Genomic DNA, 22366 nt, shown 5'->3' on the forward strand with positions numbered 1-22366 from the left:
ACACTGAATAGCCATGGTGGTTCTCACATCGTACAACATTTGTAAACGTTGGAAAACATATTCCAAATACATTTCCTCTCTCTTGCCCTGTCCCATCCTAGGGTACATCAATGAGTAAGGGAAGGCAGGGATCAGGCCTGTGTATTTTGATAAAAAGTGACACACACCCCAACACCTTTATGACCACTGGCATAAGATAATGAATATTGAGTACCCAAGGGCTCTCACTCTTCTCATTCAATGCTTTCTCCCATCATACCAGAGAAGTTCAAGGAATAAATAAGTAACTTCTTGTTCCACAGCCTCAGCCAGTACAGAAGCTTGGATCCTGTGGTTCTAAATCCAGTTTTCTTTCCCACTGTTCCAGAGCTGCTTGTTCTCCCCATAAACCCCAATAGGGAGTATTTGGGAAACATGATTTGCCCTTCTATTATGCTTAGGACATTGTGATAGAACTACAAGATAAATTAAACACATGTTCATGTATTTATACATATTTTTAATCTAGTTAGGAAGACATATCCATAAAAGGATTAAGAGAATAAAGGACCACATGCTTAGTGCCAAATGAGTAATTTAGACAAGTAAATCATAGCAAGTAATGTGTTGCTGATAATAAAAAAGCAAATTTTATGAATTATTTACCTTTAAAGCAGATTATAAGGATAATAAATACATTCTCATTCATTTGCATTTCAGTATGCTTTCTTAAATTGGGGAGAACTATGACACTACCCAGAAATTACAATAAATAATTTACAGAAAACAGTAATTTCAATGTAAAGCTAATCTATTGGGTTTTTTTTTCCTGTGGGATTGGAGAAAAGGCTGAGAATGATTAATTTATACACAGAACTTTGGAATTTCCTAATATAGACAATTATTGAAAGCTGATGATTTTGGAAATTTTTATAGAGGACATGAAAGTAGAACTGCATCTTGATTGAAGTGTAGGATTTAAACAGACTGTAGAGAGATTGTGGGGACTCAGAGGAAGGTTTCACTCTAGGCCCTAGAAATGGTAAGTAACTATGTGATTTAGAGGAAGGGAAACTAACATTGGATAAATGGTTAACTACATACTTGACATGTATTATCTCATTTAATACTCACAAGAACCTGAAACAATTGGGATTACTTTCCCAATTGTATAGAAGGAAACTGATCTTAGGACAGAAAAAGTAAATTGCTGAAGGTCAACTAGCTAGGAAGTGAGGTAGATTAAATAAAGCCACAGATTCTTTTCAACCCCCCTCATTAATACCACTATCTAAGGAAGCTGGTCTACCTTCTGGAGGATGAGAGGCCGCATGGAAGGCACTCACACGAAGCAAGATAAGTAAATGAGACCATGAGGAACCTTCCAGCCCAGCCAGCCCTCCTGCTGAGTGCAGCAGCATGAGTGAGCTCAGGTGAAACCAATAGAAGAACTGCCCAGCCAATCCACGTAATCGTGAGAAATAAGAAATTGCTGTTGTTCTAAGCTGCTGTGTTATAGAGTGGTTTGTTATGCAGCAATAGATAACTGAAAGAGCCAGGCTTTGACTTTAGGTCTTCCTTGTTCCAAAGCTGATGTTCTTTCCATGACACAGTACCATTTTGTCATCTATAATTTAGGAATATTTGATAAGATAATCTATTAAGTTTCCTTTGAATTCTTAAAAAAATTACATTCTAGATACACAGAATTGGAAAAGTACAAGAGCTGTTGGGATAACAGGAGGAGGCCAGTCTAAGTAAGATGGAAGATTTTCATAGAAGAAGTGGTGGAAAGAAGAGTCTTACAGCATAGAGATTCAGAGCAAGAGCTGGGTTTGACTTCTAGTTCCATCACTCAGTAGCTTTGTGACTTTGAGCAAGTCATATAATCTCCCTGTGCCTTGGTATTCCCGTATATTAAAAGGTAATAAAAATAGATCCTTCCTCATAGGCTCGTTGTAAATGAGGTAACACGTGTAAAAATGTATGACAGGGACTGGCTCATAGGGAGCACTTAGTGGACACCAAGTGGACTGAGGAAGAGACCAGGGGCACAGACCGTAGCCTGCCGTTAAGGTGAAGGAAACGTCAAAAAGGCAGTGTTTGACTCTGGTGGTGATGTTGGCCTATGGCAGTAGCATAGCCTTTCCAAACATTTAAGTCTGGGAAACTTTTGTGAGTAGACTGCTGAATTTTTTTGCATCTCCACGTCAGAAGCAGAGAAGGCTTATATTGTAGTGATAGCTGGTATGATGAGTTCTTTTAGGATAACAAGTCTTCAACATTTACATACCATGTTCACCTATAAAGTACTTAACATCTTTTTGTTATCTAATTACTACTGTGCGAATAATTAGGAACCAGGGAGTCAGAGTTCTAGTCATTCACTCAACACGTATTTATTCAGCATTTGCCATGTGATAGGCTCTTTGCTGGGTCCTGGGGAAATTATGGTAAAGGGAAACAGGAATGGCTTCTGTTCTCATAGAAGGTCCAGTGGAGTAGAGAAGGGAGATAAAATAAGCAGGCCATTACTGTCCAGGGTGATAAATGTGTTGCTGGGGGAAGTATGGGCTACTATGGGCTGCTATAGGAAGTATTCCTGAGACAGTCTGTGGGGAGAGTCCAATCAAAATATATTTTACCTCCTGAAATAAAGTGATCTAAATGGATATCTGAAAGATAAGCAGGAGTTAACCAAAAGGATGCCTGAAATTTTGCTGCAAGTCAAGACTAGCTTGCTTAAATAGTGAGCTCCTGCTGAGGAGTGAAGAAAATACTGCGTAAGTAGGGTAGGGTCTCTGGTATAGGAATTTCATTCCTGACAGCTGAGGATAAGACAACAGCTTGTTGCCTGGGACCCAGAGGTGACTAAACAGTAAGATAGTGAAACTGACCTAGAGAAGGCATCTCAAAAGGTGACCTGAGAAACAAAAGAATGGGGAAAAGGTGAGATTAAGGGATAGTTCATCTCTCAGGTCATAAACGTACAGAAAAACAAAGGGTGGTATAATGGAAAAAACAAGTGTCGGATGACCTAGAATCTGATCTTGGCTTGGCCATGAACTCCCTTTTAGGCTGTGATGTTGGATAAGAAATTTTCCCTGTCTAAGGCTCTGGTTTCTCTGTATGTAAGATATGTGAGATGGACTGTTTGAAAGGAGACAAGCAGGGAATGCTACGGCACAGAAGGTGAAAGTGGTCAGACAGCAGAATAGTATTGCAGTTCAGCAACACTGGCACTCAAGCCACAACCTGGCCAAAGCACAGAGGAATTTAGTACCTGATGATGAGCAGGTGAAGTCACTAGCTACCAATTCTACAAAAGGAGCTAACATGCTTACTTCTCTGGTTATTTATTGCAGATTTGCAGAGGAAAGCGGAGTGTGAATTTACTTGGTTGCCTGTCCCTCTCCTGCACTAGGCACCATTCTGCTCTCCTCCTTCTGTTACAGGGAACTCAGAAAAGGTATTTGAAAAAATGGTCTTGGAGCAACAGAGCCCAGACCAAAGCTAATTGATTGCAAATGGTGGCACTTCAGGTCCCAGTGGGGGAATGATCTTTAGAAAACTGTAGTGGACATCAATCATTTTGTCTACCTAGTACCTATCCTTTCTTCTTGGAACAGTACTCCCCTTCTTTCTGAACACTGATTCCCCCATTTCAATCATATATTAAATAGTTACAGTAGGGGCTAGAAATCATAGTATCCCTCATCCTCAGCACAGGGATGAATATATCACTTCAATCCAGGGCAAAGAGAAATTTGCAAACTGGAGATAAGGGGAGGGGCTTAGTCTCTCTCAGATGGCAAAACTGTGAGATGGAGCCAGAAGCTATTAGTAGCCATACCCCTCGCTGTGTGAAGGAAGCCAGTCTGTAGTCGGTAGGCTGAACCTCAGAGAGGAGAGGTAGGTGGGATGGGATGGGAGGTAGGATGGAAAAGGGGACGACAAGAAGAATGCAGTTTACCTTGTGGCATTATTTTGTCTACTTCCAATTGTTCTGGAGGTCTAGCTACAACTTTGCCCTTACTTATGTGAAACAATAAGTTTGTCTTTGACATTTTGGGGTTTCTGTCCTTACAGCCTGACCCAGAAATCTTTAGTTTTCTGCTAGAGATGACTAGTTACCATGTTCAGAAATAAGGTCAAGCCTGATAGTCCTGTATCCCTTGTAGTTCCAGGTTCCCTGAAACAGCCTCTTCTCATATGTTTATCAAGTAATCAAGTAATACTTGATAAATACAAGTTTATCAAGTAATGCTTCTTAGTAACACTTCTAAATTACTCCTCACAATGACCCTTTGAGGTGGACAGGGTGGGGATTATCTATATTTTGCATCAAGAATACTGGGGTGAAGTGACTTGCCCAAAGTCACATAGTTAGAGGTAGAGCAAGGTCATGAACCCAGGACGTGGCCAGTACTCTTTTCATGAGGCCAAGCTCTCTGTCCACTTAGGCAAGAGCATTGGAGTGGCTCAGAATATGTTGCTCATTCGTTCAACAAACACCATGAGCCTGTGCTAGAGCCAAGCACCATTCTAGGGCCTAGGATACAGGGTCAAATAAGACACAGCCTCTGCCCTCACAAAGCTGATAATCTAGCATGCGTATAGACTAGTAAACAGGCAATTAGAATACAGTGTGGTAAATACCATGGTAGATGGAGTCCTCTGCGGCAGATAGGAGGGGCACTAAACCTGTTAGGAAAGGATTCTCAGGAGGACCACTGCAAGTCCATATAGCACCTTTTTGTGAATAGGGGGGGAAAAGGTACCCTTTCCTCAAAACACCAACTGCCGGAAAATTGTCATAAAAGTATGTAAATCTCTTCTATCTATCCTGGGATGGGCACACCCTAGGTGTGTGTAGCATGGATCCAGTACAGCTGTGTGTGGCACCCTGCTTCCCAGAGGAAGTAACATTTAAGCTGAGATCCAAAGGGACCTACCTGTAGACCCCAGGCATGTCCAAAAATTGGATCTGCTGCCAAACATTCCATTATTTATTTGGGTGGCACAGCTCACGTGGCTGCTCTTGTATCCTAGCTGACATCACCGTCGCTTTTCTCTTTGTTTCTGTCTGATCTCCCATGGAGCAGGGCACTCTCCCCCTGCAGGTCATTCAATCTCCCTAGACCTGTTTGTCTACCAGGGACTAGGTTAAGAGTTTGTGTTTCTGGACTGTAGCCCTCAGTGGTGCTTAATTCAAAAAGGAAGAAACCCCAAGAGAAAACCTGATCCTCTCTGAGAGGGCCTGGCCTGGAAGATTAAGTATCTGAAGGCCTAAGGATTGCACAGCCGTTTCCTGATTGGCTGCTAATTATGTCATTCCCGACTGCAGTTTTTTTTTTGTTTTGGTTTGGTTTTTTTATCTCTGGCATTTTCTTAGCTCAGTAAGAAAAATAAATAATAAGGGAACATGCAACCCTGTTGTTCTTAGAATCCTAAAATAGTAGGACTAGGAAAAAAAACCACAGATGCTTTCCCCTCCCAGCATTCTCATCTACGTGAAAATAAACTGCAAATGCAGATTTAATGGGGAGTAGAAATGGTTTGTTTTTACAAGAGAAAACTGGAGGAGTGTTTGGTGAAGGACAGGAACAGTTTCATCCTCTTTGTTTTAGTGACATTGGGGGTTCATGTGTTGATGGAATGTATACGAATCTCAGATCTTTTAGAACCAGCTGACTATTTTCCTTCCTCGATCATCTGCAACTCTATATAAAGATAGAACAGAGTCACATTTCAATGCCTTGTATGTCTTGATCAGGAAATTACCTCCATGTTAGAGATGTTACTGGCTCCCATTCCTAGACTCTACTGCCTATCATAATGGCTTGTTATGATTACATTAGATTAGGTTATTAGGTTATGCTATATATATTATGTTTATATTATATTATATTATATTACATTACATTATATTGTTCCTGCGTTCCCAGGAAATTCTTTTCACCTTGTTCCCCTTCTGTTTCATGCCAGGCTCTTCCAAGAGTATTTTAAGGAAGCTTGTTAGAATCCTAGACTGTTCAAATGGAAGAACTTTAAAGAGTGTCAGGCTTAGCTCTGCAGATTACAGCCAAGGAGCACAGGCCTGGAGGAGTACTGAGTGACAAAAGTCAGCCAGGGAGTTAGAGGCAGAGCTTAAGTGTCATGTCCAGTGTTCTTTCTACTACTGACACTATGTTTGGTTTTTTGTTTTGTTTTGTTTTTTTGCCAAGTGATTAGATTGGGATGAATTTTGGCATGGTTCTGAAAATCCTGCTGTCTTACCTCTTCTAGCTACAAATCCCTTTTCTAGTTCCTTCCTCTTTCCTCTTTTCTCTTGAATCTCATCCAGGAGCCGCAACAGGTGTTGGGCCTGCTTCTCAATAAATCCTGAATCTTGGCTGGCAGCATCCTGGGGGTGGAGCATGCCCTCGGGGCACCCAGTTGGCTGCCAGATCAGTTTCAAGGTCTCTCCGGTAACCTCCAGGGCCAATTCTACTAAAAAGCTCCTTCCTCCTTGGAGCATCCAGCCACTGGCATTGGAAGTCTTCAAAAGTCTGCTCTGAGCTCCCCAAATGTGAGGAATATTTTATTGCAAATTTACTTAACCTCCCTAAGGATTGTTTTCTTTTGTATTAAGCTTGACACAGGGTTAATATACAATGAAGGCTATTAAAACATGCCTATTATTGACAATAATGGTAATAAAAACCCACCTGATCACCCAAAACCTTCCCAGCATAGCCCTTTTTAACTTCATTGAGTCCACTGTAGATGATGGGGCTGCTGCAGTGCCAAGTGCAATACCTTTTATACACTCAATATAAATTTGTAATAAATATGCATAACGGGCTTATTTGAGCTTAAATTATGTCCATTTTTGTAATTCACACAGGTGTGGGCATCTGCAGCATGGCAGCCATGGGCAGTGTGCCGCTCAGAACTCCCATGGAGAGAGCCTGCGGGGGGCGGGGGGGGTGCAGTTAGCTGCCAGCCTCTAGCAGCAGCACCTTCAGGATCTCCTGCAGCATTTACATCCCAGTCATGCTCTCTCTAGCCTTCTCCCTGCAACTGACTGCGCACTGGCGACATATTAAAGCCAGACCATTCCTGCCCAACATGGGGCTCCTCTAATCGTCTCTGCTCTGCGCCTCCCCTTCAGCCTGGCTGAGACTTTCTTAGAGTTTCATTGAAGTCTCAGGCTCCTCCTGCCCAATCCTTCCTCCTTCGCTCTCTTTTTTCACTGGTGTCAGACCTGCATCACAATCTGAGGCTTTCCCAATTATTCTTGCTCCCTCTCCTCTTTATCCTTCACAGGCGTTTGGCCCAATAAATTTCTTGCGCTACTTAAAAAAATGTTTTTTTTTTTTTAGAGACTAGGTCTTGTTATGTTGCCCAGGCAGGTCTTGAATTCCTCCTGGCCTCAAGTGATCCTCCCACCTCAGCCTCCCAAAGTGCTGGGATTACAGGCATGAGCCACTGCGCCCAGCTCTTGTATTTCTTAGTCTTGGCATCTGCTTTAGGTCTCTCCTGGGAGGGAGCTCATCCTAAGGAAAGTGAGAAGGTAGGGAATGTGGATCCAGTAACAGAATCTTTAGAATCAAAGAGAAGTGGGTCCAAATTTAACATTAGGTTTATCATACAGATTTGTTTCTTGGCCTTGCTGTGGCCCTACCTCAACCTACCATTGGCTCATGCTTAGTAATTTGTAGAGAGGAAATGGGGCTTAGGAAGGAATCAGCAAAATATAGAAGAGTTGCTTCACTGAAAACTCTATGAGTCAAAGGGGCATAAATAATACCTATTAGAAGCTCATGTGACAAAGTGTAGCATGATGTGGGGAGAGATGTAGTCTTCTCCTTTCTGTACATTTCATATAATGGACTCTATGTACTGAGAACTCTAGAAGGGTCCATGTCATCTGGCATCTCATCAAGACAGCATGTGAAAATCACTCTCTGGGCCTCTCAGAAATTAAAAGGGGCATTTCTTAAGGAGCCAGGGCCTTTCGTTAAAAGGCGGAAGCAAGAGGTTGCAAAAGTGTATGTAAATTTGAATCACAGACTATCAAAGCTGAAAGGAACTATAGAGATCATCCAGTCTGCTGGTTTCCAAACTATGTTCCATAGAGATTCTCAAGGGCTTGGGGGAAGGAGGGCTACAGATGAAATATAAATGTTTGGTAGTTCAAAGAAGAGAGAGATTAATTTAATTTGATGCAAGAGGGTACTTAATAAAAGTAAGGGGATAAGTAGATGAATTAATCCATTTTGGTCAAATGGCTAATAAATGGAGGAGCTAAGATAAGAATCCTGATTTCCCAGCTTCTTGTGTGACTTCATGTGGGACTTTAGCTATTACTTTTGTAATGTGGTGACTGTAAGCAAACTATCCAAAATGGAAAGCATTTTGGGGTCACAGTGTATGTTTTGTCTCTGTATTTCCACTCCTGGGAAAGAGGCATATTGGATCTGCCTTTTGGATGCAACTGGATGACTCTAAACAAGTATGCTTTTCCCAGAGTCTGGTTTTCATTATTTTTGTATCCTCAGGCTCACAAGTCAGCTGGAACAGGGATGCTGACAGAAAGGCCCAATGGAAAAAATATGTTTGCTTCTAATTTAGAATAAAAACAACCACACCCCACAGATCAAAACCCATGGAAACTTCCATCACACTGAAGCTCTGTATACAGTGGCATTTCTGAAAGAGTTCTAAGAGATACTTAACATGCTCCTGAGATAGGGTTCAATATAAAATATAATACTTTTGGGCTATATTCTATGTTATATCCCTGCCTTGGATAGTTGATGTTGCACATAGAAAAGTTCTGGAAGAGCTCTGCAAAAGATGTCTATTTAACCTTAACCCAGTGTTTTATAAACTTGCTTGTTGTTGCAAACTTTTATTCATGGAATATCTATTATCTTCATACTTGGGAAATGCTGAGTTAAAGACCATTGGCTGGAAACAAAGGAACTCTGAGTTGTGGACCTGGCTTTGCCGCTAACTTGCATTTTTTACTCTTCTTTGAACTTCAGTTTCTTCATCTGCAAAAGAAGGTTAGAATCAATGATCTAGAGAGAAAAAGGACTATAATTTATTGCACACCTATTCTGTGCCAGGCACTGGATGTGCCATCAGGGCACCATGCTTAGAAGGGCCCTACACTTGGTTTTAATACTCTATTGTCACCATCTTGAAATTCTGCATAATTTTTGTTTGTTTATTTGAGACAGAGTCTCACTCTGTTGCCCAGGCTAGAGTGCAGTAGCATCATCACAGCTTATTGCAACCTCAAACTTCCAGGCTCAAGGGATCCTCCTGCCTCAGCCTCCCAAGAAGTTAGGACTACAGATGCATGCCACCACGCCAGGCTAATTTTTCTGTTTTTTTGTAGAGATGGGGTCTCACTATGCTGCTCAGGCTGGTCTTGAACTCTTGGCCTCAAGCAATCCTCTTGCTTCAGCCTCCCAAAGTGATAGGATAGAGGATTGAGCTACCACGCCCAGCCAGATTCTTGATCATTTTTGAACAAGGAGCCCCACATTTTCATTTTGTACTGGTACCCATAAATTATGTAGCTGGTTCTGTGTACCATTATCTCTACTCTTCATATCAGTCTAATGAGAGTGTGTGTATATTATTATTTCTGATATACAGATATAAAAACTGAGAATCAGACAGGTTAAATGAATTGCTCAAGGTCACATAGGGAGTGAACAGTAGAGCCAGGATTTCAAACCAGACTGTCTGGCTCTAAAGCTTTTGCTCTTCCCACTAGACCAGCTGCCAGTGCAAACATTCTATGACTCTGAGATTCTTTTGTTCTTTAAACTACTACTAGATCTCTCTCACTGTTTCAGTAACAGAATAACTGTGTTAATCCCATTCACTGTCTGAGTCCATGTCTGGCTAAATGAATTAATGAGTGATGGACTACATGGCAGTGAATGAGTGTCTAGGTGACAGGGAGTAAATGGCTAAAGAAGTCAGACATGGAGTCCAGCAAACCTGGTTCTGTCATTTACTAGCCATGTAACCTTGGGCAACCCACTTGACTTCTCAAAGTCTCAGTCTACCTCATAGGTATGTTGTGAGGATTAAGTGAAATAATGCATTGCCTAACAAATGGTAATCCCTCAGTAAAGTATTATTATTCTTTTTTTGTTACTGAGACAGAATCTTGCTCTGTTGCCCAGGCTAGAGTGCCGTGGCATCAGCCTAGCACACAGCAGCCTCAAACTCCTGGGCTCAAGTGATCCTCTTGCCTCGGCCTCCCAAGTAGCTGGGACTACAGGTGTGCACCACCACCATGCCTGGCTAATTTTTTTTTTCTATTTTTAGTTGCCCAGCTAATTTATTTCTATTTTTAGTAGAGACAGGGTCTCGCTCTTGCTGAGGCTGGTCTTGAACTCCTTACCTCAAGCGATCTTTCTGCCTCAGCCTCCTGGAGTGTTAGGATTTACAAGCGTGAGCCACCACACCTGGTCCTGCTATTCTTTTTTTTTTTTAGGAGGACCTAGGGAACCTTCTTCTATTAACCTGGCCAAGCTAGATTTGCTATTGTGATATCAGAGCTCCAAATCTTGTAACCCATTTGATTTGTTCAATAACAAGTATAAGAACATTATATTTCTTTACTTTTTTTCTAATTCGAATCAAAGTTTTGTCTAATTTAAATCCAATTAAATTTAACTTTTTCCCACCTGCTAGGTTGGTGGAACATATAATTTCAGAGCTTCTGTTGGATGCAAAAACCCCAGGGCTTTCCCAATCTAGAAAACCTGGATACCATCTTTAGTTCATTGTAGTTGTGATGAAGATGCTCATTGTTAAGCAGTTGTGGACCAGTCAGAGATATATGGCCCAGTTGCTCAAGGTATTTATTCCTTCCATTGTAAACTGGCCACCAAGAACTCCTGCATGGCTCCTGAAGCCATGATTTGGTGTTTATGCCCCAGGTGTCCTTGTAGTCATCACTGCCCGAGATACTGCTAGGGCACTGGGAGAGAGCCGAGTGCAGGTCCCCACCACCCCTTCATCCTCCAGGTTTTGTAGAATCCAGCTCTGGTCCCCTTTAATTCTCAGAGCTTTCCTTCTCCCAAACAATCTAACTTTGGAAACAGAGACCTCCAAATGTTTTCCCCCTAAGGTAAGAGAAGCCTCCCAACCTACAAAGGACTATCTTCCCAAATAGTGTATAGAGGAAAATTTCCTTTTTTTTTGCTAAGTCCACAGTAGAAATAATTCATTAATTAATTCACTCAATTACACAATGTTCTCAAAATTTTTCATCTTCCATAAAAGCTCTCATGATCTCTTTCTCCCTTGGCCACTATATTTCACATCTGAGCCTATGTGTTGTATCTTTACTACAAACTGGGGAAGTGGGGAGAGTGGAAAATGGCAGGACTAGACATTATGTTGCTTATTCTCTACATTGCTAGGTGAGAAATGTCACAACCGTTTGGAATTCCACATTTTAGATCTTCAGAATCCCTTGGAACAATGAGAGCAGTGGGTGGAAAACACAGGCTTTGGAAGCCTTGATTTAGGGAAGTAAGTTTATATGTAATGGCACAGAGGGGTTGGTGCTAGGATATTGGAACAGGCTAGGACACTGCTGTCCCTAGAATAGGTAAAAGAGAAGGAAGCAATGTTTTCTTCCCTATTGTGTAGACAATTATGCTGGGTGTCTGCCAGATCAAGGGCAAAATTCTATGCTCTAAAGTGGCTGCATAGCTGTAGACCCGTAGTGCTGGGCCCTCTAGTGGCTAGTTATGACTAGTTCTATGACTGTAATATACACTGTTGGTCTCTGTCACTGCTTTGTCTTCTTTTTGGTTTGCTAGAGCCACTAACTGCCTCCATCTATATTCTGTCATCCCATACCTCTATCATTGCTGACACCGACTTTGGAACAGGCTCAGTGTTAGGGAACAGTTCCTGAGGGAGAGATTGATTCCCTTGGAAACAGACTGAGATGGAGAGTTGCATGCGGGTTTTTGGGAGAGTGCTCTTGGGAAATAAGAAAGTAAGGAAGTGAGGAAGCAGGAGCGGGCAGAAGAAGAGGTGAACTCACAATGTGGTTGCCATGGAAGCCTCAGCTGTCCTATGGGGAGTTCTGGAGCTGAGATAGCCCTTCAGAATTGTCCCAAATAGAGGTAATGGACCAGACCTTTGGATCCCTGCATCAGTCCATCATTGGTTTTGAGCCACCCCAGGAGGGGGTGTAACCTTGGTGAGACAGTTCCCTGTGGTTCAAGGCAATGTACAGTGAAGGATACAGTTGTTCAGCAAATACTAGTTTTTCTTCCCTTTCTCTTTCCTGTTCACTAATTTCTGACTCTCTTATTCCCAGGAGTTCATTCTCCATCGCAGTTTAACCACTGCCACAGATGGTTCTCAGATTTCATCCAGGCAGATCATGTTCTTGGTTTCTTAGTAGCACCTGAAAGAGGATTCATTTTCCTATACAAAGTTGTCTGAAAGCCTTGCTTTGTCTATTTGTCCTACGCCTAAACTAGTATCTTGTGTATTACCATTCCAAGCAGAGGAGAAACCAGACTCACCGGTGCCAGAAAGAAAATGAGCAAAAGCCACATTCCAGGACAGGCTTGGTTATGCCCAAAAGCCTCCCACCTTCACTTCCTGCCCCTCTCCCCCATTGAAAATATGTTCTAATTAGAGTAGCAGCATTTCTTGCTTCCTGTTTTTTCCTGTAAATGTTTTTATTTTGACCAGTGCTGGGGGGAGTGTGAAGAGGGTAGGTTGAAGACCACTAGCTGTCCACCAGAATCTATTTGCTCCTTTTTCCATAGTAATAGACATCCGGCTGGGCCATGACTACTCAGAAAGGCATCTCATCTGCCAGCTCCCCTTCTAGCAAGTCGTGGCCATGTTGACTAAGCCCCCGTCAATGGATCTGAGCACAGGAGATGTATGCAAGTTTTTGCCTTGCTTAAGAGTAAATCTCTAGCCCTGGACTTGTATTCTTTGTCTCTCCTCATTAACCAGAAATGCTTCAACAAGAGTCACCTTGGAAGCCACACACTGAAGATGGCAGTCACTATCCAAGGTCCCTGAATGACTGAGCAGAGCTATCCTTCTACTTGGAACACTGGCTTTGGACCACATTCCATTGGACCTTCTAATCGAATCCTACCAGTTCCTCATATCCTACAAGAAATCCCACTTCCTCCAAGAAATATCCACAAATACTTCCCTCTCCTTGACCATTGGTATCTGTCCCCCACAATTTTTGGACCTTAACTATATTATTTCCTACTCAATTCTATTTGGTGTTATCTTGTTTTTGTTCTTTATTTGGTGCATGCCTCTTGTCTCTCAAACTAGAAGGAGCTCTCAAGATGTGACACTCCATTTCTACTCCTGTTTCCCCAACAGCAAGCACAGCTGTAATGGACACTGAGGGGCCCCACACAAGCCCCCTTCACCAGGCTGCTGTGTTGGCTGCTATCAGCTCAGCTCTGCCCCCTGCCCCAGAGATTTGTCCTCAGCCAAATGTGAGCACATCTGGGAGGTTAAGTGCTCCTGTAGCAGCCAGCAGCCCCATAACTGACTGATGGGGGGTAGGAAAAGATAGCCACAAAAGTTAGGGCTAATTCTGTGATGAAAATTGAGCTTCAGAACCTTCCTGAGGAACCAGGCTGTTGCTAATCTACAATGAAGATCACTTCCTTGCTTAGCTTTCTTCCACTGTTCTGGCCTGCAATAGCTCACAGCTGCCACCTTTCACAGAATTGTCCTCAGCTGACGGTTATCACTCTCCTCACAACCCTCATTTGTTCCTACCTCCCTGGCAGGGTGGCCCAATGACTGACGGCTTTGGTGATAGAAAAGGCCAGCAAAGATGGCTCAGGGGAGTGTAATTCTACCATGTGGTTTACACCCCCTGTGTAACAGTTCCCTGTGGGTCAGCCAAAGCTAGACATGACCTGAGACACACTTTGTTTGACTCTTTCCCCTTCCTATCTACTTCACTCTCTCCTTTGCAGGTTCTTCCTGAAAAGCACTCCCTATCAATAAATGTCTGCATCAGGGTCTGTTTCTAGGAGACCCAACTTCAAACCGCTGGTGTAACTACTCTGCCATCATTTCCCCAAATCACTTTCTCCTTCATTTTCTGGGGACTGCTCAGATCCGTGCTCTGGACTGTGTATGCCATGGGACCTAAGTTGGGTTGAAGGTGGATAAAGGTGCTAGATCAAAAAGATCTGGGCTCTTGAAGTAATTGTAAGGAACACCTACTACATAGGGTTGTAATGAGGATGTTAAAAGCTAAACGAGTTCAAGTGTATAAAATGCTTAGACCAGTGCCTGACATGGAGTGAATGCTGTAAAGTATTATTGCAGGGATTTATTTGATATTTTTTGTTTACTTATGTATTCCAAGTTTGCGTAGGTGAGTGCTTGGCACATAGCAGGCACGCAATCAATATGGTTGAATGAATGATTATTGAAGTTTTGCTTTGAGAGCTCAAGGTGCTGTGCTGGGATTTGGCCAGCAGAGGGCAGAACCTGTGCAGACAAAGCTCCTAGGGGCTGAGTGCGATAGCGGGACAGAGCTCCTAGCCAACGGGCTGTGAGGACTGCCTGCATCGTAGAATATTAGAATGTTTACATTTTGCCCCCTTAAGATCCTAGAATTTTATTTGGTCCAACTCTGGGTGTGTGCAGTGAGATATGCTGAGCTTCTACTTTGTGAATTCAGAGACATTGGCCGTTCCAGGTACCAAGATCCCTGAAGTTGCCCTAGTGTCTGGAGCTCCTCTTTTGAACTGTGAGCTGCCCCATACTCTTTTCATAAATTCCCTATGTACTTATGCTAATATATATTGGGTTTCTGTAACTTGTCAAGCAAAATAATTTGAATTATCTTATTATCTTGTGAGTGTGAGGACTGTGTGAAGGGAAGCCCCTCACAGATGGGGACACTGAAGTCACAGCATAGCCACATCAGGCTTGCTCCCTGCTGTCTCCCCAACTGACCTGCTCTCTCCAGGAAGGTGTTCCCCTACATTTCTGCCTCCAAGCCTCCCTTGTCTTGTTCCCTTCATTCACTGTGCCTGTTTAGATATGTCCTATCTTTCAAGCCCAGTTCAAGTTCTGTCTCTCTCTGACTCCTCTAGATCTACTCGATCTCATTTCTCAAGATCCTTATAGCATTCATCACCTGACCATTCATTCTTACACTCAGTTGTGTTGCATATTTTATTTGGGAGTTTGGGCTAGGTGTTCTCTAAAGTCCTATCCGCTATAGACTTCTGAATCTGTTGTCTTCCCATATTTCACATCTCCTTAAGGGGGTCTCCATCTTCTCCCTCAAGAAGAGATGAGGAAGGGCTTGAGCACACATGGGGCTCAGCACAGATTTGCAGTCAACACAACTGCTTAGGGGAACAAATGTGTTCTGTGACTCTCCATTCAAGAAACAGGTAGGGATTTGTTTTTATTTTTTCAAAGCAGAAGTAGCTTTTTTCCTTTTATTATACAAGTAACATACTTAAGTAAGTCAAATATTACATAAATTTATAAAGTGGAAAGGAGAAATAACCCATAATCTTATTCCTCAGAGATAACTGCTATCAAAATATTCTTTCAAAGTTCTCCTATACACAAATATGTACATTTCAATGGAGCCTTCTGGGGACTGCATGGAGATTCCTTAAATTGAAATTGGACAAAGAGAACAGTGGGTGGTTCCAGCCTGGGATTTGGGGCAAGTAGCTTGTAAAGTGTTCACCCACCATTTGCATGTGTTAAATTGAACCATATGAAACTACTGATATTCAGCTGTTTCTGACCTACAAATACAGTGATTTCATATGGTTCAATATAATGTGTGTGAAGCCTAGAATGTCAGAACTGACACAGGATTAGAGGCTTTTAAGTATATTTCGTTATGTTGAAGAAGAAAAAGGATCAGAGAGAGAAGTGTCTAGTCTAAGATCATACACCACATTAGTGGTAGAATCCCAATTGGTTCTCTTTCCACTGAACCATGCAAAGCCTTTCATACTCTTTTTCTTTTAATATAATTATCTTCTAGGTGTCATGATAATCTTCTAGAAGCAGATTTCAATTTGTACCAGCAAATTTCTCATAGAACTCAATCAAAACGGGAGAGGCTGTTTAGAGGGAGTTTAGTCCCCTTGACTGGAGGTGTGACTGGGAAGGGCCCTGTGAATCGGCTCAAAACGCACCTGCACCACGGAGCTAATGAGGCATAACATTCAGGGCCCTGACTCGCAGGGGCTCCTTCCTAAGGTCTTAGCAGGGGTCCTTAGCAACGCATCAACATGGTGATATATTTTTGTCATATTTGCAAAAGTAAGATACTTTTGAATTATCTTTCTTAAAGAGAATTCCCAGAATTGTATAAGCTTCAGGCCTAGATCCACTGCTGTGTGGCACTGAGCTTTGAAAAGCACTAGGCAAGCACTAGCAGAGGTCCTGGGTTCCAACCATGGCACCACCTTGGCCCAAATGGGCAGCATGGCACTTGCCCTGCTTTACTTACTCACGGGAGGGTGAGTGATGGGGGTAAAAATCACAAATGTTAAATGCATTGAAATGTGAACAAATATAAATAAATAATATTACTCAGGTTTCCTATCTATGATGTGGGATAATCATCACTGCTTCTCATAGCTGTTGAAGATAGCACATAAAAAAATGTCCCCAGAGCATCTTCCTGTTTCATTTCCCTCTGCTACAACTTCCTTTTCTCCTTTCTCTGACCCCCAGCCCCCCAAGATTCCAGCCACTGGACCAGTCATTGGTCATGTTCTTTTGTTACTTCTATGTGTTTGTTCATGGCTGCTACCATTTATACAGTCTATCTTTGCCTGGGAAAAGTCCTTCTCCACAAAGCCCAGGTCTGCCAGCCCCTCTCCTTCCACCCTAGTGATGACCTCCCCTTAGCATTGTTTCTTGTTGGTCTTACAGAAAGAGACACTGAGGCCTGTTGTGGTCCATAGCTGAGTTCTGGAGCTCCAGAAGTGATCCCCAGGTGTCTTGATCTTCCACCATCCCCGGCCCCCTCACATTAGATTATAGACACACGGTTCTTGATGTACATATGATAGGGGTCACTACGCTTGTCCACTTTGCGAGAGCGGGTGTATCCTAGGATGAGGCTGCCCACAGTGACAGCAAACAGGAACATGACAAAGAGAATGTACATGTAGGAGTTGTCGTCACGGCTAGATAGGCTGGCCCGCCGCTCCTCAGTCTGGTTGTCTGGCCCCGGCCCTGGCCCTGGCCCCAGCCGACAGAGGAAGTTGCCGTGAAGGGTGGCATTTAGAGCCTTCAGCACAGCGTGCAGGCTCTCGTACCAGGTCTCAGTCCCATTGGTGGTCTCCATAGCAACAGGTTGAGGTGGGGGAAGAATCGGAGGATGCTCTGGTGGGGAGAGAAAAGAGAGGGGATGGCTTCTGTTACCTGCAGCTTGAATGTCCTCCCCATTCCTCAGATCCCAGCTCAAATCCCAGCGTCATAGCTTATTCTAGCTACTTGTTTACTTGTTTGTCTTCTCCACTGGACTACAAGCTCAACGAAGGCACGGATATGTCTGTTTTACTCAAGCACTTATGACAGCACTCAATAGGGGCTCGATAAACACTTGTAGAATAAAGCCTTCCCTGACCATCGTAATCCACATTCATCTCTCCTTTCTTTGGATTCTTTAAATCACTGAATTTTAGGTTAAAAGGACCATGGGGATTATTTAACCTAACTCCTTTAATTTTACACAAGAAACTGAGGCTCAGAGAGAATAAGTGGCTTGTGTATGATCACATGGTATACTGGAGGTACAGCCAAGATAGAAAGCCCTGTTCTTCGATGGTTAGCTCAAAGTTCCCTCCACTTCCATGCTAGCTCTCAGCTGGCCTGTGCAGCACCATTAGAAGACATTTGTCAGAACTCTCCTTCAACACGGTTCTTTTTATGGACTCCACAGATACCACTTAGGAGATGCTTAGAGATGGCTTAGATTTCACCCTACCTGGAGGCCAGAAACTGGATCATTTGGCCTCTCAAGCATCCTATTTCCCAAACACTCTAGGTACTCCTAGCTATTTGGGGGAATTCTGCCAGAAAGAAGGTGGCCAGGGGTGCAGGGAAAGGTTGATGACCACTGCAGGCACTGGAGAGGAGAAGAACATTCTGGGCTTGAGGATGGGGAGGTGAAAGGAGTGCTCAGTCTGATTTGGGGTTTACCCACCCCAGAGAGACTAGACACAGGCACCTCAACTATCCTGCCTTCCGAAATAAAGTCACTATGTACCTGGCATATAATAGGTAATAATAAATGTTCCTTTTCCTTCCTCTCAGAGATCCTTAGTCTATAATACAAAAAAAAAACAAAAAAAATCTTAAGACAGCCTTGCATCTTTGTTTTTGAAAAACCATACGTCATTCCCTTTAAACAAGGCTCCACACTCACTTCCTTCAGGAAGCCTCCATCCAGCGCTCCCCACCCCTCAACCATACTCTACAAACTTTGTCATCGCAGCCTTCCCTTCCCCCAGCACTTACATGTCATGCAATGAGTGGCTGTCCTCTTATGTTTGCTAAGGGTATCATTAGACCACATGGTCCTGGTCAGCAGGGCTATGTCTCTCCCCCAAGCCTAGGGGACTTCACTGAGTCTGGCTGGGTGTTCTTTTCTCAGGGGACTGTCCTAAGACTGGCTAGGTGCTCTCCTTTCCCAGGGGGCTGCCCTGAGACTGGCTAGGTGCTGTCCTTCTCTCAACAGTGTCCAGGAAAGATGTCCACTTTAAGAACTTCTCTACTGGCCAAGGGCTCACATTGGTTGGGCTCACAAGGGCTTGACTGGTTCCAAGGCCCTCTATCTAGGTAAAACTGTCAACAAACCAAAATTAACAAACATGATTATTAACCATGGATCTCTCCACCAGAAAAAATGATAGTTCTGACCATGATAAATATTCATGAATGAGGCTAGGTGCCATGGCTCACACCTGTAATCCCAAAACTTTGGGAGGCCAAGGCAGGAGGATCGCTTGAGCCCAGGAGTTTGAGACAAGCTTGGGAAACACGGCAAGACCCCATCTCTACAAAAAATTTTAAAAAATTAGCTGGGTGTGGTAGTGCATACCTGTAGTCCCAGCTACTCAGGAAGCTGAGGCAGGTGGATCACTTGAACTCAGGAGGTCAAGGCTGCAGTGAGCTATGATTGTGCCACTGTACTACAGCTCCAGCCTGGGCAACACGGCAAGGCCCTGTCTCTAAAGAAAAGAAAAAAAAAATTCATGAACAGCTGTCTGAATGCAGAAGTTGTGGAGATGAATCTAAATAATACAGCAATCACCTAGAACTGGCCCACATTTCATACAAAGCCTTTTGGCCCTCTGCTATCTAGTACTTGTGCAGTCTTGTCTGGATGGAGGAGGGGAACAAAAACAAGAGTTCACAGAGTTAAGATCCAGGAGGCACAGGTTCTCTCATCCACTGTCCCACTCTACAGGTAAGAAATGTGTGCCCTGAGTGGTCCAATGGCAAGTAGGAGCAGCATGAGTAAATGAATGACTCAATGACTCCTTCAGTCAGTCATCATTTATCTGGGCCAGGCCCTGTGCTGGGAGCTCAGGAGATTAGACCCAGTCCCTGCACTCAGGAGCTCATCACTAGCTCTATTATAATGCAGGGGACAAGTCAGGAGCTACTGAGGCTTAAAGGAAGAAGTGATGAATTCCGATTAGGGTTTAGAGAGTGTTCCCACTGATGGAGGCATTTGAGTTGGACCTTGAGGGGTTTTTAGGAAGTAGAGAAGGAAGCAGATGAGCAAAGGCATGATGACGAGTGCATAAAATGTTTAGAAGAATGGAAAGTAGCATGAAGAGATTGGAGTGTAAGATGTATGGAAGGATAAGATAAGATGTGGGACAGGAAAGACTGGCAGGAGCCAGGTCATGGAGGGCTTTGAGTGCCAGGCTACAAAGCTAACTTTATCCTGTAGTTGGGGAACAGCCATGGAATGGCTGAATGGCTTTTCTTTTTTTTGGTAGAAACATTGTCTCACTCTGTCGCCCAGGCTGGAGTGCAGTGGCATGATCATAGCTCACTACAGCCTCAAATTCTTGGACTCTAGCGATCCTCCTGTCCCAGCCTCCCAAGTAGCTGGGATGACAGGTGCATGCCACCATGCCCAGCTGATTTTTAAATTTTTTGTAGAGATGGAGTCTTGCTATGTTGCCCAGGCTGGTCTCGAACTTCTGGTCTCAAGCAATCCTCCCACCTCAGCTACCCAAAGTGCTGGGATTACAGGTGTGAGCCACCATGCCCAACCTGGAACAGTATTTTAAAGGGGGATAAAATGATCAGATCTATACTTAGAAAGTAGACTGGCTGTTATGTAGACTGAAGGGGCAGGAAATGAGGCAGGGAACCCAGCTGCAAGGGTCTTAAAACAGTTTAGGTGTAAGATGCTGAGTCCTGAGCTGGGGCAGAGGGATGACAAAGCAGAGGGCAGATGTGTGATGTGAGGAGGGAATGGCTAATGTGGGGCTGGAAGGAGGAAGGGCCTCAGACAATTTTATAGGCAGACAGTGTGTGTGGAGGAGCCCACTCTGAGGGAAATAAGTCACTTTCCCTGTTTGGGCTTCATTTTCCTCATCTATCAGAAAAGATCATCATCAGGAGTTGTTGTACAGTGGGTATAGAGTTTCAGTTTTGCAAGATGAAAAAGTTCTAGAGATCTGTTGCACAACAATGTGAATATAGTTAACACTATGGAGTGTACACTTAAAAATGGTTAAGATGGTAAATTTTATGTTATGTGGTTTTTTTGTTTGTTGGTTGGTTTGTTTTTGAGACAAGGTCTCACTCTGTTACCAAGGCTAGAATGCAGTGGTGTCATCACAGCTCACTGCAACCTCCAACTCCTGGGTTTTAGCAATACTCCTGCCTCAGCTTCCTGAGCAGCTGGGACTATAGGCGCATGCCACCACATCTGGCTAATTTTTCTATATTTCGTAGAGACAGGGTCTCACTCTTGCTCAGACTGGTCACGAACTCCTGGCCTCAAGCGATCCTCCCACCTCAGCCTCCCAAAGTACTAGGATTACAGGTGTCAACTACTGCACCTGGCCTACGTTATGTGTTTTTTACCACAATTAAAACACACAAAAAAGATTATCTTCCCTGCCCTGCCTCCCTCAAGGCTTGCTGTGATACACTTTTATTATGTTGAAGAGGATTTAAACAATTATTTTTTTAAATTTTTGAGAAACAAATATGTACACACAGTTAAAAAAAAAAAAAAAAGAAAAAGGAAGCAGTACATACAATGAAGATGAAATCTTCTTGTTCCTCTTCATCCAGGGCTCCTTCCCAGGGCATTCACTATTACCAGTTTTCTTAGATATCATTGGAAAGGGGGTTGTAACTGATAGGGGAGAGGGAGGGCAATCTCAATCTGGAAAACTCACCAAACAGCAGGCAAATTCGCTGGGTCTGAGTCAGCTTCAGGAATTTCCTTGTGGACGCCCTAAGGCTCCTCAGCCCCTCACATCTAGGGTCTCAGAATTGACTTGAGGAGCTGGGAAGGCCCAGAGCTGGAAAGCAGGAGAGAAGGCAGAAAAGGAAGAAACTGGACACACAGAACAAATGTCAGAACCAGGGTGGATCGCTCAAGGCCAGGCCGCAAGTGTTGTGCAATAGTCTTGCCGTGGGCTCTGACCCGCTCCACTGCCCCTCCCCTTCCTGCAGCAGCTGGGTCAGGCCAGCCTAGGGTTGCAGTTACAGGAATTATGCAGTAGCCAAGGGGCATGCGACTGCTGTCCCCCAACTCCAGGCTCACAATGTCTTAATTGGATGACTTCATGAGAAACCTCAGTTTAACATATGGGCTCCCACTCGTGGATCAGCTAACAGTACCTAAAACATTCCCTTTCCTAAGGCACCTTAGTAAGAGCCTTTAGAATCCCAGGGGAATGATGTGAGTGGTAGAATAGCAGTTGGCATTTGGGTTGATATTTTATACAGGAACAAATGGTATATTATCCCTCAATCTATTTGGATAATGAGGGTATAAGCATGGTCACAGAATTAACACTATCTGTAGCATGGCTTTGTTGTGAAAATTAAAGAACATTATGCAGTGCTTGGCACTAGACACTCTGCAGATGGTGGTGGTTTTATTTTTGTAGAGCAGAAGCTGGAAGGGCCTTCGGAGTACGTCTAGTCTAATGCCCTCATTTTACAGTGAAGAAAATGGAAACCCAGGGAGTTGTCTTTTTCAGCTGTTACTTGTGTGACTTTGAGCATGTGACTTCCCTTTTCTGGGCCTCAGCTTCTGTCTGCATCTGTAAAATGCAGGAGTCCCAGTCAGCTGTAACAC

At 43.5% G+C, this 22366-nt stretch overlaps 1 protein-coding gene across 1 annotated transcript; it reads right to left on the reverse strand.

The window, feature by feature from the left end:
- Nucleotides 1-16777: 16777 nt before the first annotated feature.
- On the reverse strand, nt 16778-19150 carry KCNE3 (potassium channel, voltage gated subfamily E regulatory beta subunit 3). The gene is made up of 2 exons (XM_012645604.1): nt 19124-19150; nt 16778-17403 (listed from the first exon to the last, which is right to left on the reverse strand). Exon 2 carries the CDS (start codon nt 17363-17365, stop codon nt 17048-17050), a length of 318 nt encoding a protein of 105 aa, XP_012501058.1. The 5' UTR covers nt 17366-17403; nt 19124-19150; the 3' UTR covers nt 16778-17047.
- Between the last annotated feature and the right edge of the window lie 3216 nt (nt 19151-22366).

The sequence above is a fragment of the Propithecus coquereli genome, unplaced genomic scaffold, assembly GCF_000956105.1.
Source record: "Propithecus coquereli isolate 6110/MARCELLA unplaced genomic scaffold, Pcoq_1.0 Scaffold235, whole genome shotgun sequence".
Taxonomy (NCBI): Eukaryota; Metazoa; Chordata; class Mammalia; order Primates; family Indriidae; genus Propithecus; species Propithecus coquereli.